The 14,669-nt window shown below is 47.8% G+C and overlaps 1 protein-coding gene across 1 annotated transcript in view; it reads right to left on the bottom strand.

The window, feature by feature from the left end:
- Nucleotides 1-12,990: 12,990 nt before the first annotated feature.
- LOC135530740 (fumarate hydratase, mitochondrial-like) overlaps nt 12,991-14,669 on the bottom strand; it is a 41,734-nt gene continuing 40,055 nt past the window's right edge. The window contains 2 exon segments of the mRNA XM_064958941.1: nt 12,991-13,167; nt 13,170-13,217. Of these exon segments, the coding sequence (XP_064815013.1) occupies nt 13,076-13,167; nt 13,170-13,217 (140 nt within the window). The 3' untranslated portion in view covers nt 12,991-13,075.

The raw sequence follows: 14,669 nt of genomic DNA on the forward strand, positions 1-14,669 counted from the left end.
TGCCTCTAACCACTAGGCTACCTGCTCTAACCACTAGGCTACCTGCTCTAACCACTAGGCTACCTGCCTCCCCCTCTAACCACTAGGCTACCTGCCTCTAACCACTAGGCTACCTGCTCTAACCACTAGGCTACCTGCTCTAACCACTAGGCTACCTGCCGCCCCAACTTGAGGTGAGGAAGACTGTTTCAGGTCTACCAAAGTTACTCCTATAATCTAACATAACACTTTTCTTTATGCAAAATATTCAAACAGAAAATATATGAATTACCCTCCTTATATAAGTCTATATCTATATAACAGACTCAGTAGCCATCTGACATAATGAAATGCATGTCTCTGTCTAACAGCCATCTGACATAATGAAATGCATGTCTCTAACAGACTCCGTAGCCATCTGACATAATGAAATGCATGTCTCTAACAGACTCCGTAGCCATCTGACATAATGAAATGCATGTCTCTAACAGACTCCGTAGCCATCTGACATAATGAAATGCATGTCTCTAACAGACTCCGTAACCATCTGACATAATGAAATGCATGTCTCTAACATACTCCGTAACCATCTGACATAATGAAATGCATGTCTCTAACAGACTCAGTAGCCATCTGACATAATGAAATGCATGTCTCTAACAGACTCAGTAGCCATCTGACATAATGAAATGCATGTCTCTAACAGACTCCGTAACCATCTGACATAATGAAATGCATGTCTCTAACAGACTCCGTAACCATCTGACATAATGAAATGCATGTCTCTGTCTAACAGCCATCTGACATAATGAAATGCATGTCTCTAACAGACTCCGTAGCCATCTGACATAATGAAATGCATGTCTCTAACAGACTCCGTAACCATCTGACATAATGAAATGCATGTCTCTAACAGACTCCGTAACCTTCTGACATAATGAAATGCATGTCTCTGTCTAACAGCCATCTGACATAATGAAATGCATGTCTCTAACAGACTCCGTAGCCATCTGACATAATGAAATGCATGTCTCTAACAGACTCCGTAGCCATCTGACATAATGAAATGCATGTCTCTAACAGACTCCGTAGCCATCTGACATAATGAAATGCATGTCTCTAACAGACTCCGTAGCCATCTGACATAATGAAATGCATGTCTCCAACAGACTCCGTAGCCATCTGACATAATGAAATGCATGTCTCTATCTAACAGACTCCGTAGCCATCTGACATAATGAAATGCATGTCTCTAACAGACTCCGTGGCCATCTGACATAATGAAATGCATGTCTCTAACAGACTCCGTAGCCATCTGACATAATGAAATGCATGTCTCTAACAGACTCCGTAGCCATCTGACATAATGAAATGCATGTCTCTAACAGACTCCGTGGCCATCTGACATAATGAAATGCATGTCTCTAACAGACTCCGTAGCCATCTGACATAATGAAATGCATGTCTCTAACAGACTCCGTAGCCATCTGACATAATGAAATGCATGTCTCTAACAGACTCCGTAGCCATCTGACATAATGAAATGCATGTCTCTAACAGACTCCGTAGCCATCTGACATAATGAAATGCATGTCTCTAACAGACTCAGTAGCCATCTGACATAATGAAATGCATGTCTCTAACAGACTCCGTAACCATCTGACATAATGAAATGCATGTCTCTGTCTAACAGACTCAGTAGCCATCTGACATAATGAAATGCATGTCTAACAGACTCCGTAGCCATCTGACATAATGAAATGCATGTCTCTAACAGACTCCGTAGCCATCTGACATAATGAAATGCATGTCTCTAACAGACTCTGTAGCCGTCTGACATAATGAAATGCATGTCTCTAACAGACTCCGTAACCATCTGACATAATGAAATGCATGTCTAACAGACTCCGTAGCCATCTGACATAATGAAATGCATGTCTCTGTCTAACAGCCATCTGACATAATGAAATGCATGTCTCTAACAGACTCCGTAGCCATCTTACATAATGAAATGCATGTCTCTAACAGACTCCGTAGCCATCTGACATAATGAAATGCATGTCTCTAACAGACTCAGTAACCATCTGACATAATGAAATGCATGTCTCTAACAGACTCCGTAGCCATCTGACATAATGAAATGCATGTCTCTAACAGACTCCGTAACCATCTGACATAATGAAATGCATGTCTCTAACAGACTCCGTAACCATCTGACATAATGAAATGCATGTCTCTAACAGACTCCATAACCATCTGACATAATGAAATGCATGTCTCTGTCTAACAGCCATCTGACTTAATGAAATGCATGTCTCTAACAGACTCCGTAACCATCTGACATAATGAAATGTATGTCTCTAACAGACTCCGTAGCCATCTGACATAATGAAATGCATGTCTCTGTCTAACAGCCATCTGACATAATGAAATGCATGTCTCTAACAGACTCCGTAGCCATCTGACATAATGAAATGCATGTCTCTAACAGACTCCGTAGCCATCTGACATAATGAAATGCATGTCTCCAACAGACTCCGTAACCATCTGACATAATGAAATGCATGTCTCTGTCTAACAGCCATCTGACATAATGAAATGCATGTCTCTAACAGACTCCATAACCATATGACATAATGAAATGCATGTCTCTAACAGACTCCGTAACCATCTGACATAATGAAATGCATGTCTCTGTCTAACAGACTCCGTAACCATCTGACATAATGAAATGCATGTCTCTAACAGACTCCGTAACCATCTGACATAATGAAATGCATGTCTCTAACAGACTCGTAGCCATCTGACATAATGAAATGCATGTCTCTGTCTAACAGACTCCGTAACCATCTGACATAATGAAATGCATGTCTCTAACAGACTCAGTAGCCATCTGACATAATGAAATGCATGTCTCTAACAGACTCAGTAGCCATCTGACATAATGAAATGCATGTCTCTAGCAGACTCCGTAACCATCTGACATAATGAAATGCATGTCTCTGTCTAACAGCCATCTGACATAATGAAATGCATGTCTCTAACAGACTCCGTAGCCATCTGACATAATGAAATGCATGTCTCTAACAGACTCCGTAGCCATCTGACATAATGAAATGCATGTCTCTAACAGACTCCGTAGCCATCTGACATAATGAAATGCATGTCTCCAACAGACTCCGTAACCATCTGACATAATGAAATGCATGTCTCTAACAGACTCCGTAACCATCTGACATAATGAAATGCATGTCTCTAACAGACTCCGTAGCCATCTGACATAATGAAATGCATGTCTCTGTCTAACAGCCATCTGACATAATGAAATGCATGTCTCTGTCTAACAGCCATCTGACATAATGAAATGCATGTCTCTAACAGACTCCGTAGCCATCTGACATAATGAAATGCATGTCTCTAACAGACTCCGTAGCCATCTGACATAATGAAATGCATGTCTCTGTCTAACAGCCATCTGACATAATGAAATGCATGTCTCTAACAGACTCCGTAGCCATCTGACATAATGAAATGCATGTCTCTAACAGACTCCGTAGCCATCTGACATAATGAAATGCATGTCTCTAACAGACTCCGTAGCCATCTGACATAATGAAATGTCTGTGTTGTGATATGTCTCCATCTCTCTGGGGTCAGGCCGAAGCTTCTCTTCCTTTATGTGGGATATATACAGTACCAGTCAAAGTTTGGACACCTACTCATTCAAGGGTTTTTGTATTTATTATTACTATGTTCTACATTGTAGAATAATAGTGAAGACATCACAACTATGAAATAACACATATGGAATCATGTAGTAACCAAAAAGGTGTTCAACCAATCAAAATATGTTTTAAATTTGAGATTCTTCAAAGTAGCCACCTGTCACGCCCTGGCCATAGTTTACATTGTAAGTTTCTATGTTTTGGGTGGTCAGGGTGTGATCTGAGTGGACATTCTATGTTGGATGTCTTGTTTGTCTATTTCTATGTCTGGCCTGATATGGTTCTCAATCAGAGGCAGGTGTTAGTCATTGTCTCTGATTGGGAACCATATTTAGGTAGCCTGGGTTTCACTGTGTGTTTGTGGGTGATTGTTCCTGTCTCTGTGTTTTGCACCAGATAGGGCTGGTTAGGTTTTTTAGCACGTTTGTTATTTTGTTAGTTTCATCGTGTATAGTTTCTTTAATTAAATAAAAATGAATAACAACCACGCTGCATTTTGGTCCGCTCCTCCTTCCCACAACGAAAGCCGTGACACCACCCTTTGCCTTGATGTCAACTTTGCAAGCTCTTGGCATTCTCTCAACCAACTTAATGAGGTAGTCACCTGGAATGCATTTCAATTAACAGGTGTGCCTTGGTAAAAGTTAATGTCACATTCTGACCATAGTTCTTGTGTGTTTTCCTTGTTTTAGTGTTGGTCAGGACGTGAGCTGGGTGGGCATTCTATGATGTGTCAAGTTTGTCCGTTTTTATGTATGGCCTGATATGGTTCTCAATCAGAGGCAGGTTTTAGTCATTGTCTCTGATTGGGAACCATATTTAGGTAGCCTGTTTTATGTTGGGTTTTGTGGGTGGTTGTTTCCTGTCTTTGTTTTCTGCACCAGATAGGACTTTCGGTTTTGCCACGTTTATTGTTTTGTATTGTGTTCATGGTGAGTCTCTTATTAAAAAACATGAACTCTAACCACGCTGCATTTTGGTCCTCCTTTCTTCGCTAAACCAGCATGGCTACCACAGCATTCTGCAGAGATACACCATCCTATCTGGTTTGGGCTTAGTGGGACTATAATTTGTTTTTCAACAGGACAATGACCCAGCACACCTCCAGGCTGTGTAAGGGCTACTTGACCAAGAAGGAGAGTGATGGAGTGCTGCATCAGATGACCTGGCCTCAAATTCACCCAAACTCAACCCAATTGAGATGGTTTGGGATGAGTTGGACTGCAGAGTGAAGGAAAAGCAACCAACAAGTGCTCAGCATATGTGGGAACTCCTTCAAGATGTTGGAAAAGCATTCCGGGTATAACTGGTTGAGAGTGTACAAAGCTGTCATCAAGGCAAGGGGGCTACTTAGAAGAATCTCAAATATTAAAAATAATAATAATAATGTTGAACACTTTTTTGTTTACTGCATGATTCCATATGTGTTATTTCATTGTGTTGATGTCTTCACTATTATTCTACATAAAATAGTAAAACAAATAATAATAATGAGTAGGTGTGTCCAAACTTTTTACTGATACTATATACAGTTGAAGTCGGAAGTTTACATACACCTTAGCCAAATACATTTAAACTCAGTTTTTCTCAATTTCTGACATTTAATCATAGTAAAACATTCCCTGTCTTAGGTCAGTTAGGATCACCACTTTATTTTAAGAATGTGAAATGTCAGAATAATAGTAGAGAATTATTAATTTCAGCTTTTATTTCTTTCATCACATTCCCAGTGGGTCAGAAGTTTACATACACTCAATTAGTATTTGGTAGCATTGCCTTTAAATTGTTTAACTTGGGTCAAATGTTTTGGCTAGCCTTCCACAAGCTTCCCACAACAAGTTGGGTGAATTAAAAGGGTTAGGGTTAGTACCCTGTTGGGGGTACTGGATGACCAGAGTTGGGGAACACTGTTGGGGGTACTGGAAGACCAGAGTTGGGGAACAGGGTTGGGGAACCCTGTTGGGGGTACTGGAGGACCAGAGTTGGGGAACAGGGTTGGGGAACCCTGTTGGGGGTACTGGAGGACCAGAGTTGGGGAACAGGGTTGGGGGTACTGGAGGACCAGAGTGGGGGAACCCTGTTGGGGGTACTGGAGGACCAGAGTTGGGGAACCCTGTTGGGGGTACTGGAGGACCAGAGTTGGGGAACCCTGTTGGGGGTACTGGAGGACCAGAGTTGGGGAACAGGGTTGGGGGTACTGGAGGACCAGAGTTGGGGAACAGGGTTGGGGAACCCTGTTGGGGGTACTGGAGGACCAGAGTTGGGGAACAGGGTTGGGGGTACTGGAGGACCAGAGTGGGGGAACCCTGTTGGGGGTACTGGAGGACCAGAGTTGGGGAACCCTGTTGGGGGTACTGGAGGACCAGAGTTGGGGAACCCTGTTGGGGGTACTGGAGGACCAGAGTTGGGGAACAGGGTTGGGGGTACTGGAGGACCAGAGTTGGGGAACAGGGTTGGGGAACAGGGTTGGGGAACCCTGTTGGGGGTACTGGAGGACCAGGGTTGGGCTGTTGGGGGTACTGGAGGACCAGGGTTGGGCTGTTGGGGGTACTGGAGGACCAGAGTTGGGCTGTTGGGGGTACTGGAGGACCAGGATTGGGCTGTTGGGGGTACTGGAGGACCAGAGTTGGGGAACAGGGTTGGGGGTACTGGAGGACCAGAGTGGGGGAACCCTGTTGGGGGTACTGGAGGACCAGAGTTGGGGAACCCTGTTGGGGGTACTGGAGGACCAGAGTTGGGGAACCCTGTTGGGGGTACTGGAGGACCAGAGTTGGGGAACAGGGTTGGGGGTACTGGAGGACCAGAGTTGGGGAACAGGGTTGGGGAACCCTGTTGGGGTACTGGAGGACCAGAGTTGGGGAACAGGGTTGGGGGTACTGGAGGACCAGAGTGGGGGAACCCTGTTGGGGGTACTGGAGGACCAGAGTTGGGGAACCCTGTTGGGGGTACTGGAGGACCAGAGTTGGGGAACCCTGTTGGGGTACTGGAGGACCAGAGTTGGGGAACAGGGTTGGGGGTACTGGAGGACCAGAGTTGGGGAACAGGGTTGGGGAACAGGGTTGGGGAACCCTGTTGGGGGTACTGGAGGACCAGGGTTGGGCTGTTGGGGGTACTGGAGGACCAGGGTTGGGCTGTTGGGGGTACTGGAGGACCAGAGTTGGGCTGTTGGGGGTACTGGAGGACCAGGATTGGGCTGTTGGGGGTACTGGAGGACCAGGATTGGGCTGTTGGGGGTACTGGAGGACCAGGATTGGGCTGTTGGGGGTACTGGAGGACCAGAGTTGGAGGAACTGGAGGACCAGGCTTGGGCTGTTGGGGGTACTGGAAGAACAGAGTTGGGGGTACTGGAGGACCAGGGTTGGGGGTGCTGGAGGACCAGGGTTGGGGGTACTGGAGGACCAGGGTTGGGGGTACTGGAGGACCAAGGTTGGGCTGTTGGGGGTACTGGAGGACCAAGGTTGGGCTGTTGGGGGTACTGGAGGACCAAGGTTGGGGGTACTGGAGGACCAGGGTTGGGGGTACTGGAGGACCAGGGTTATGCTGTTGGGGGTACTGGAGGACCAGGGTTGGGGGTACTGGAGGACCAGGGTTGGGGGTGCTGGAGGACCAGGGTTGGGGGTACTGGAGGACCAAGGTTGGGCTGTTGGGGGTACTGGAGGACCAGAGTTGGAGGTACTGGAGGACCAGGGTTGGGCTGTTGGGGGTACTGGAGGAACAAAGTTGGGGGTACTGGAGGAGACGGGTTGGGGGTACTGGCGGACCAAGGTTGGGCTGTTGGGGGTACTGGAGGACCAAGGTTGGGGGTACTGGAGGACCAAGGTTGGGCTGTTGGGGGTACTGGAGGACCAAGGTTGGGCTGTTGGGGGTACTGGAGGACCAAGGTTGGGCTGTTGGGGGTACTGGAGGACCAGAGTTGGAGGTACTGAAGGACCAGGGTTGGGCTGTTGGGGGTTCTGGAGGAACAGAGTTGGGGGTACTGGAGGACCAGGGTTGGGGGTACTGGCGGACCAAGGTTGGGCTGTTGGGGGTACTGGAGGACCAAGGTTGGGGGTACTGGAGGACCAAGGTTGGGCTGTTGGGGGTACTGGAGGACCAGAGTTGGAGGTACTGGAGGACCAGGGTTGGGCTGTTGGGGGTACTGGAGGAACAGAGTTGGGGGTACTGGAGGACCAGGGTTGGGGGTACTGGCGGACCAAGGTTGGGCTGTTGGGGGTACTGGAGGACCAAGGTTGGGGGTACTGGAGGACCAAGGTTGGGCTGTTGGGGGTACTGGAGGACCAAGGTTGGGCTGTTGGGGGTACTGGAGGACCAGGGTTGGGCTGTTGGGGGTACTGGAGATATGATATGATAGTGGTAGTGGGGTGGTAGATGTCTAGGCTCCCTTGTGGCTCTAATCCGATAGTGGTTGTGGGGTGGGAGATGTCTAGTCTCCTTTATGGCTCTAATCTGATTGTGGTAATGAGGTGGTAGATGTCTAGTTTCCCTTATGGCTCTAATCTGATAGTGGTACTGGAGGACCAGGGTTGGGGGTACTGGAGGACCAAGGTTGGGCTGTTGGGGGTACTGGAGGACCAAGGTTGGGCTGTTGGGGGTACTGGAGGACCAGGTTGGGGGTACTGGAGGAACAGGGTTTGGGCTGTTGGGGGTACTGGAGGACCAGGGTTATGCTGTTGGGGGTGCTGGAGGACCAGGGTTGGGCTGTTGGGGGTACTGGAGGACCAGAGTTGGGGGTGCTGGAGGACCAGGGTTGGGGGTACTGGAGGACCAAGGTTGGGCTGTTGGGGGTACTGGAGGACCAAGGTTGGGGGTACTGGAGGACCAAGGTTGGGCTGTTGGGGGTACTGGAGGACCAAGGTTGGGGGTACTGGAGGACCAAGGTTGGGGGTACTGGAGGACCAAGGTTGGGGGTACTGGAGGACCAAGGTTGGGGGTACTGGAGGACCAAGTTTGGGGGTACTGGAGGACCAAGGTTGGGGGTACTGGAGGACCAAGGTTGGGCTGTTGGGAGTACTGGAGGACCAGGGTTGGGCTGTTGGGGTACTGGATGACCAAGTTTGGGGGTACTGGTGGACCAAGGTTGGGGTACTGGAGGACCAGGGTTGGGCTGTTGGGGGTACTGGAGGACCAGGGTTGGGCTGTTGGGGGTACTGGAGGACCAGGGTTGGGGGTACTGGAGGACCAGGGTTGGGGGTACTGGAGGACCAGGGTTGGGCTGTTGGGGGGTACTGGATGACCAAGTTTGGGGGTACTGGAGGACCAAGGTTGGGGTACTGGAGGACCAGGGTCGGGCTGGTGGGGGTACTGGAGGACCAGGGTTGGGTGTACTGGGGGACCAGGGTTGGGCTGTTGGGGGTACTGGAGGACCAGGGTTGGGGGTACTGGAGGACCAGAGTTGGGGGTACTGGAGGACCAGAGTTGGGGGTACTGGAGGACCAGAGTTGGGGGTATTGGAGGACCAGAGTTGGGGGTACTGGAGGACCAGAGTTGGGGTACTGGAGGACCAGGGTTGGGGGTACTGGAGGACCAGGGTTGGGCTGTTGGGGGTACTGGAGGACCAGGGTTGGGCTGTTGGGGGTACTGGAGGACCAGGGTTGGGGGTACTGGAGGGTTGGGGGTACTGGAGGGTTGGGCTGTTGGGGGTACTGGAGGACCAGGGTTGGGGGTACTGGAGGAGGTTCATGTCGTAGATGTTGACAGTGAATCCTCTTCTATGGGTTTAGGACGGTTGATGACTGAGTGGACAGCTCCAAGCTCAGGAAACAGGGCTTGAGGCCAAATTAGGATTTATTGTATGTTGGTTTTTTTGATTACGGGAAAATGGTACAGTACATCGAGGTTTAACTCGTAAGAGCATTAAATTGTAGCTTCCTTAAGGCAAAACAAATCACTTTCAGCCACCATGTAACTGTCCTTGGTTCTCTGGTGGAACTCTGGTGATGCTGGGTACTGGAGAACCAGAGTTGGGGAACAGGGTTGGGGAACTCTGGTGATGCTGGGTACTGGAGAACCAGAGTTGGGGAACAGGGTTGGGGAACTCTGGTGATGCTGGGTACTGGAGAACCAGAGTTGGGGAACAGGGTTGGGGAACTCTGGTGATGCTGGGTACTGGAGGACCAGAGTTGGGGAACAGGGTTGGGGAACTCTGGTGATGCTGGGTACTGGAGAACCAGAGTTGGGGAACAGGGTTGGGGAACTCTGGTGATGCTGGGTACTGGAGAACCAGAGTTGGGGAACAGGGTTGGGGAACTCTGGTGATGCTGGGTACTGGAGAACCAGAGTTGGGGAACAGGGTTGGGGAACTCTGGTGATGCCTAATTATCCTGTCCCCAGACCAATGACTTTTCAACAGGAGGCAGGGTGACCTGGGGTGTACGTGGGTTGGAGTCCCCCACTAGCAGTAGGCCAATTATTATAGGTGGACTAATGTCATACAGAAGATTTCACTAAAATATACTCTTCCTTGGATCTAATGTCACACCATATTCATTAAAGACATAAATAGATTAATCTTTCTCAGAATGGGGAATGACATATTTCTGGAAATGCAGGAAGTAGATAAATGACCAAGATAATGCAGGAAGTAGATAAATGACCAAGATAATGCAGGAAGTAGATAAATGACCAAGATAATGCAGGAAGTAGATAAATGACCAAGATAATAGCTGAACACCTTTCTGAAGGATACCATGTATCCTTATTTTATTTATATGAGAAAGAAATCATTTTTACCATAATATCTACTGGCCTTCACTGAAGAAGAAACTGAAGTCCAATGTTGAAAAAAATATATACTAAAACAGCAGTCATCTGTCCATAGATCAGGCCTGTCTGTTCCTGCTGAGGAAGGGAACATCTAATTCATAGATCAGGCCTGTCTGTTCCTACAGAGAAGGGAACATCTAATTCATAGATCAGGCCTGTCTGTTCCTGCAGAGGAAGGGAACATCTAATTTATAGATCAGGCCTGTCTGTTCCTGCAGAGGAAGGGAACAGCTAATTCATAGATCAGGCCTGTCTGTTCCTGCAGAGGAAGGGAACATCTAATTCATAGATCAGGCCTGTCTGTTCCTGCAGAGGAAGGGAACATCTAATTCATAGATCAGGCCTGTCTGTTCCTGCAGAGGAAGGGAACATCTAATTTATAGATCAGGCCTGTCTGTTCCTGCAGAGGAAGGGAACATCTAATTCATAGATCAGGCCTGTCTGTTCCTGCAGAGGAAGGGAACATCTAATTCATAGATCAGGCCTGTCTGTTCCTGCAGAGGAAGGGAACATCTAATTCATAGATCAGGCCTGTCTGTTCCTGCAGAGGAAGGGAACATCTAATTCATAGATCAGGCCTGTCTGTTCCTGCAGAGGAAGGGAACATCTAATTCATAGATCAGGCCTGTCTGTTCCTGCAGAGGAAGGGAACATCTAATTCATAGATCAGGCCTGTCTGTTCCTGCAGAGGAAGGGAACATCTAATTCATAGATCAGGCCTGTCTGTTCCTGCAGAGGAAGGGAACATCTAATTCATAGATCAGGCCTGTCTGTTCCTGCAGAGGAAGGGAACATCTAATTCATAGATCAGGCCTGTCTGTTCCTACACTGAGGAATGAAACATCTAATTCATAGATCAGGCCTGTCTGTTCCTACACTGAGGAATGAAACATCTAATTCATAGATCAGGCCTGTCTGTTCCTACAGAGGAATGAAACATCTAATTCATAGATCAGGCCTGTCTGTTCCTGCAGAGGAATGGAACATCTAATTCATAGATCAGGCCTGTCTGTTCCTGCAGAGGAATGGAACATCTAATTTATAGATCAGGCCTGTCTGTTCCTGCAGAGGAAGGGAACATCTAATTCATAGATCAGGCCTGTCTGTTCCTGCAGAGGAAGGGAACATCTAATTCATAGATCAGGCCTGTCTGTTCCTGCAGAGGAAGGGAACATCTAATTCATAGATCAGGCCTGTCTGTTCCTGCAGAGGAAGGGAACATCTAATTCATAGATCAGGCCTGTCTGTTCCTGCAGAGGAAGGGAACATCTAATTCATAGATCAGGCCTGTCTGTTCCTGCAGAGGAAGGGAACATCTAATTCATAGATCAGGCCTGTCTGTTCCTGCAGAGGAAGGGAACATCTAATTCATAGATCAGGCCTGTCTGTTCCTGCAGAGGAAGGGAACATCTAATTCATAGATCAGGCCTGTCTGTTCCTGCAGAGGAAGGGGAACATCTAATTTATAGATCACAGAGGAAGGGAACATCTAATTCATAGATCAGGCCTGTCTGTTCCTGCAGAGGAAGGGAACATCTAATTCATAGATCAGGCCTGTCTGTTCCTGCAGAGGAAGGGAACATCTAATTCATAGATCAGGCCTGTCTGTTCCTACAGAGGAGGGAACATCTAATTCATAGATCAGGCCTGTCTGTTCCTGCAGAGGAAGGGAACATCTAATTCATAGATCAGGCCTGTCTGTTCCTGCAGAGGAAGGGAACATCTAATTCATAGATCAGGCCTGTCTGTTCCTGCAGAGGAAGGGAACATCTAATTCATAGATCAGGCCTGTCTGTTCCTGCAGAGGAAGGAACATCTAATTCATAGATCAGGCCTGTCTGTTCCTGCAGAGGAAGGGAACATCTAATTCATAGATCAGGCCTGTCTGTTCCTGCAGAGGAAGGGAACATCTAATTCATAGATCAGGCCTGTCTGTTCCTGCAGAGGAAGGGAACATCTAATTCATAGATCAGGCCTGTCTGTTCCTGCAGAGGAAGGGAACATCTAATTCATAGATCAGGCCTGTCTGTTCCTGCAGAGGAAGGAACATCTAATTCATAGATCAGGCCTGTCTGTTCCTGCAGGCCTGTCTGTTCCTGCAGAGGGAACATCTAATTCATAGATCAGGCCTGTCTGTTCCTGCAGAGGAAGGGAACATCTAATTCATAGATCAGGCCTGTCCCTGCACTGAGGAAGGGAACATCTAATTCATAGATCAGGCCTGTCTGTTCCTGCAGAGGAAGGGAACATCTAATTTATAGATCAGGCCTGTCTGTTGCTGCACTGAGGAAGGGAACAGCTTTGGCTCATTCATCTCCTCTCCCCTGGAACTATTCCCCAAGTCGTTGCTGTAAATGACAATGTGTTCTCAGTCAACTGACCTGGTAAAATAAGGTTTAAATAAAATACAACAATGTGTCCTCAGTCAATTGACCTGGTAAAATAAGGTTTAAATAAAATACAACAATGTGTTCTCAGTCAACTGACCTGGTAAAATAAGGTTTAAATAAAATACAACAATGTGTTCCAACAAAAACATTTTTTTAATGTTTATATTTGTACAAAGACAAGACATTTATAACCATAGACATTCTGCAGCGTGTCATGTTCTACTTGGGTCCCAGCATCTCGTGTGGCTTAACCCACGCGTCAAACTCTTCTGCTGTCAGGTATCCGAGCTTGATAGCAGTTTCCTTGAATTTCCTCCCTCTCTGTGAGCCGTCTTGGCAATCTTAGCAGCTTTGTCATAACCTGTTGAGAAGAGAAGAAGTCAGACGTGAAAATACTGAAGCCTCATTAAGACTGAGATTGATGACAAACCATGACCTTCTCCTTCCTCAACGTCTAAACACTGAAGACCTGAGACTCAGAGAACACAATTAAGGAACCAATAGCAGACCCTCGAAGACGATATACAGTGGGGTAAAAAAGTATTTAGTCAGTCACCAATTGTGCAAATTCTCCCACTTAAAAAGATGAGAGGCCTTTAATTTTCATCATAGGTACACTTCAACTATGACAGACAAAATGAGAAAAAAAAATCCAGAAAATCACATTGTAGGATTTTTAATGAATTTATTTGCAAATTATGGTGGAAAATAAGTATTGTATGTGGTCGTGACAGTTGGCGGTCCCAACCGAGACCTCCTGGGTTTTGTAATGTCCCAAAGAGACCTCCTGGGTTCTGTAACGTCCCAACAGAGACCTCCTGGGTTCTGTAACGTCCCAACCGAGACCTCCTGGGTTCTGTAATGTCCCAACAGAGACCTCCTGGGTTCTGTAACGTCCCAACAGAGACCTCCCGGGTTCTGTAACGTCCCAACAGAGACCTCCGGGTTCTGTAACGTCCCAACAGAGACCTCCCGGGTTCTGTAACGTCCCAACAGAGACCTCCCGGGTTCTGTAATGTCCCAACAGAGACCTCCCGGGTTCTGTAATGTCCCAACAGAGACCTCCCGGGTTCTGTAATGTCCCAACAGAGACCTCCCGGGTTCTGTAATGTCCCAACAGAGACCTCCCGGGTTCTGTAATGTCCCAACAGAGACCTCCGGGTTCTGTAATGTCCCAACAGAGACCTCCCGGGTTCTGTAATGTCCCAACAGAGACCTCCCGGGTGCTGTAATGTCCCAACAGAGACCTCCCGGGTGCTGCAATGTCCCAACAGAGACCTCCCGGGTTCTGTAATGTCCCAACAGAGACCTCCCGGGTTCTGTAATGTCCCAACAGAGACCTCCCGGGTTCTGTAATGTCCCAACAGAGACCTCCCGGGTTCTGTAATGTCCCAACAGAGACCTCCCGGGTTCTGTAATGTCCCAACAGAGACCTCCCGGGTTCTGTAATGTCCCAACAGAGACCTCCCGGGTTCTGTAATGTCCCAACAGAGACCTCCTGGGTTCTGTAATGTCCCAACAGAGACCTCCTGGGTTCTGTAATGTCCCAACAGAGACCTCCTGGGTTCTGTAATGTCCCAACAGAGACCTCCCGGGTTCTGTAATGTCCCTATTCAATACGTAGTGCAAAGCGTCTGACCGGAGCCAAGAGGGGAGACAGGTGCAGCTGGGTCTGATGGGGATATCTGGTGCTAACACTCCTTTACCGGGGGGGGGACTCCTGTTAACCACAGTGTCTGACAGTGTCATCTCCTCTCTCCCCTCAGCAGACTCCCTACACACTAAGCCACCAGACGGAGTGGACTCCCTACAC

The sequence above is a fragment of the Oncorhynchus masou genome, unplaced genomic scaffold (assembly GCF_036934945.1).
Source record: "Oncorhynchus masou masou isolate Uvic2021 unplaced genomic scaffold, UVic_Omas_1.1 unplaced_scaffold_1408, whole genome shotgun sequence".
NCBI classification, from domain to species: Eukaryota; Metazoa; Chordata; class Actinopteri; order Salmoniformes; family Salmonidae; genus Oncorhynchus; species Oncorhynchus masou.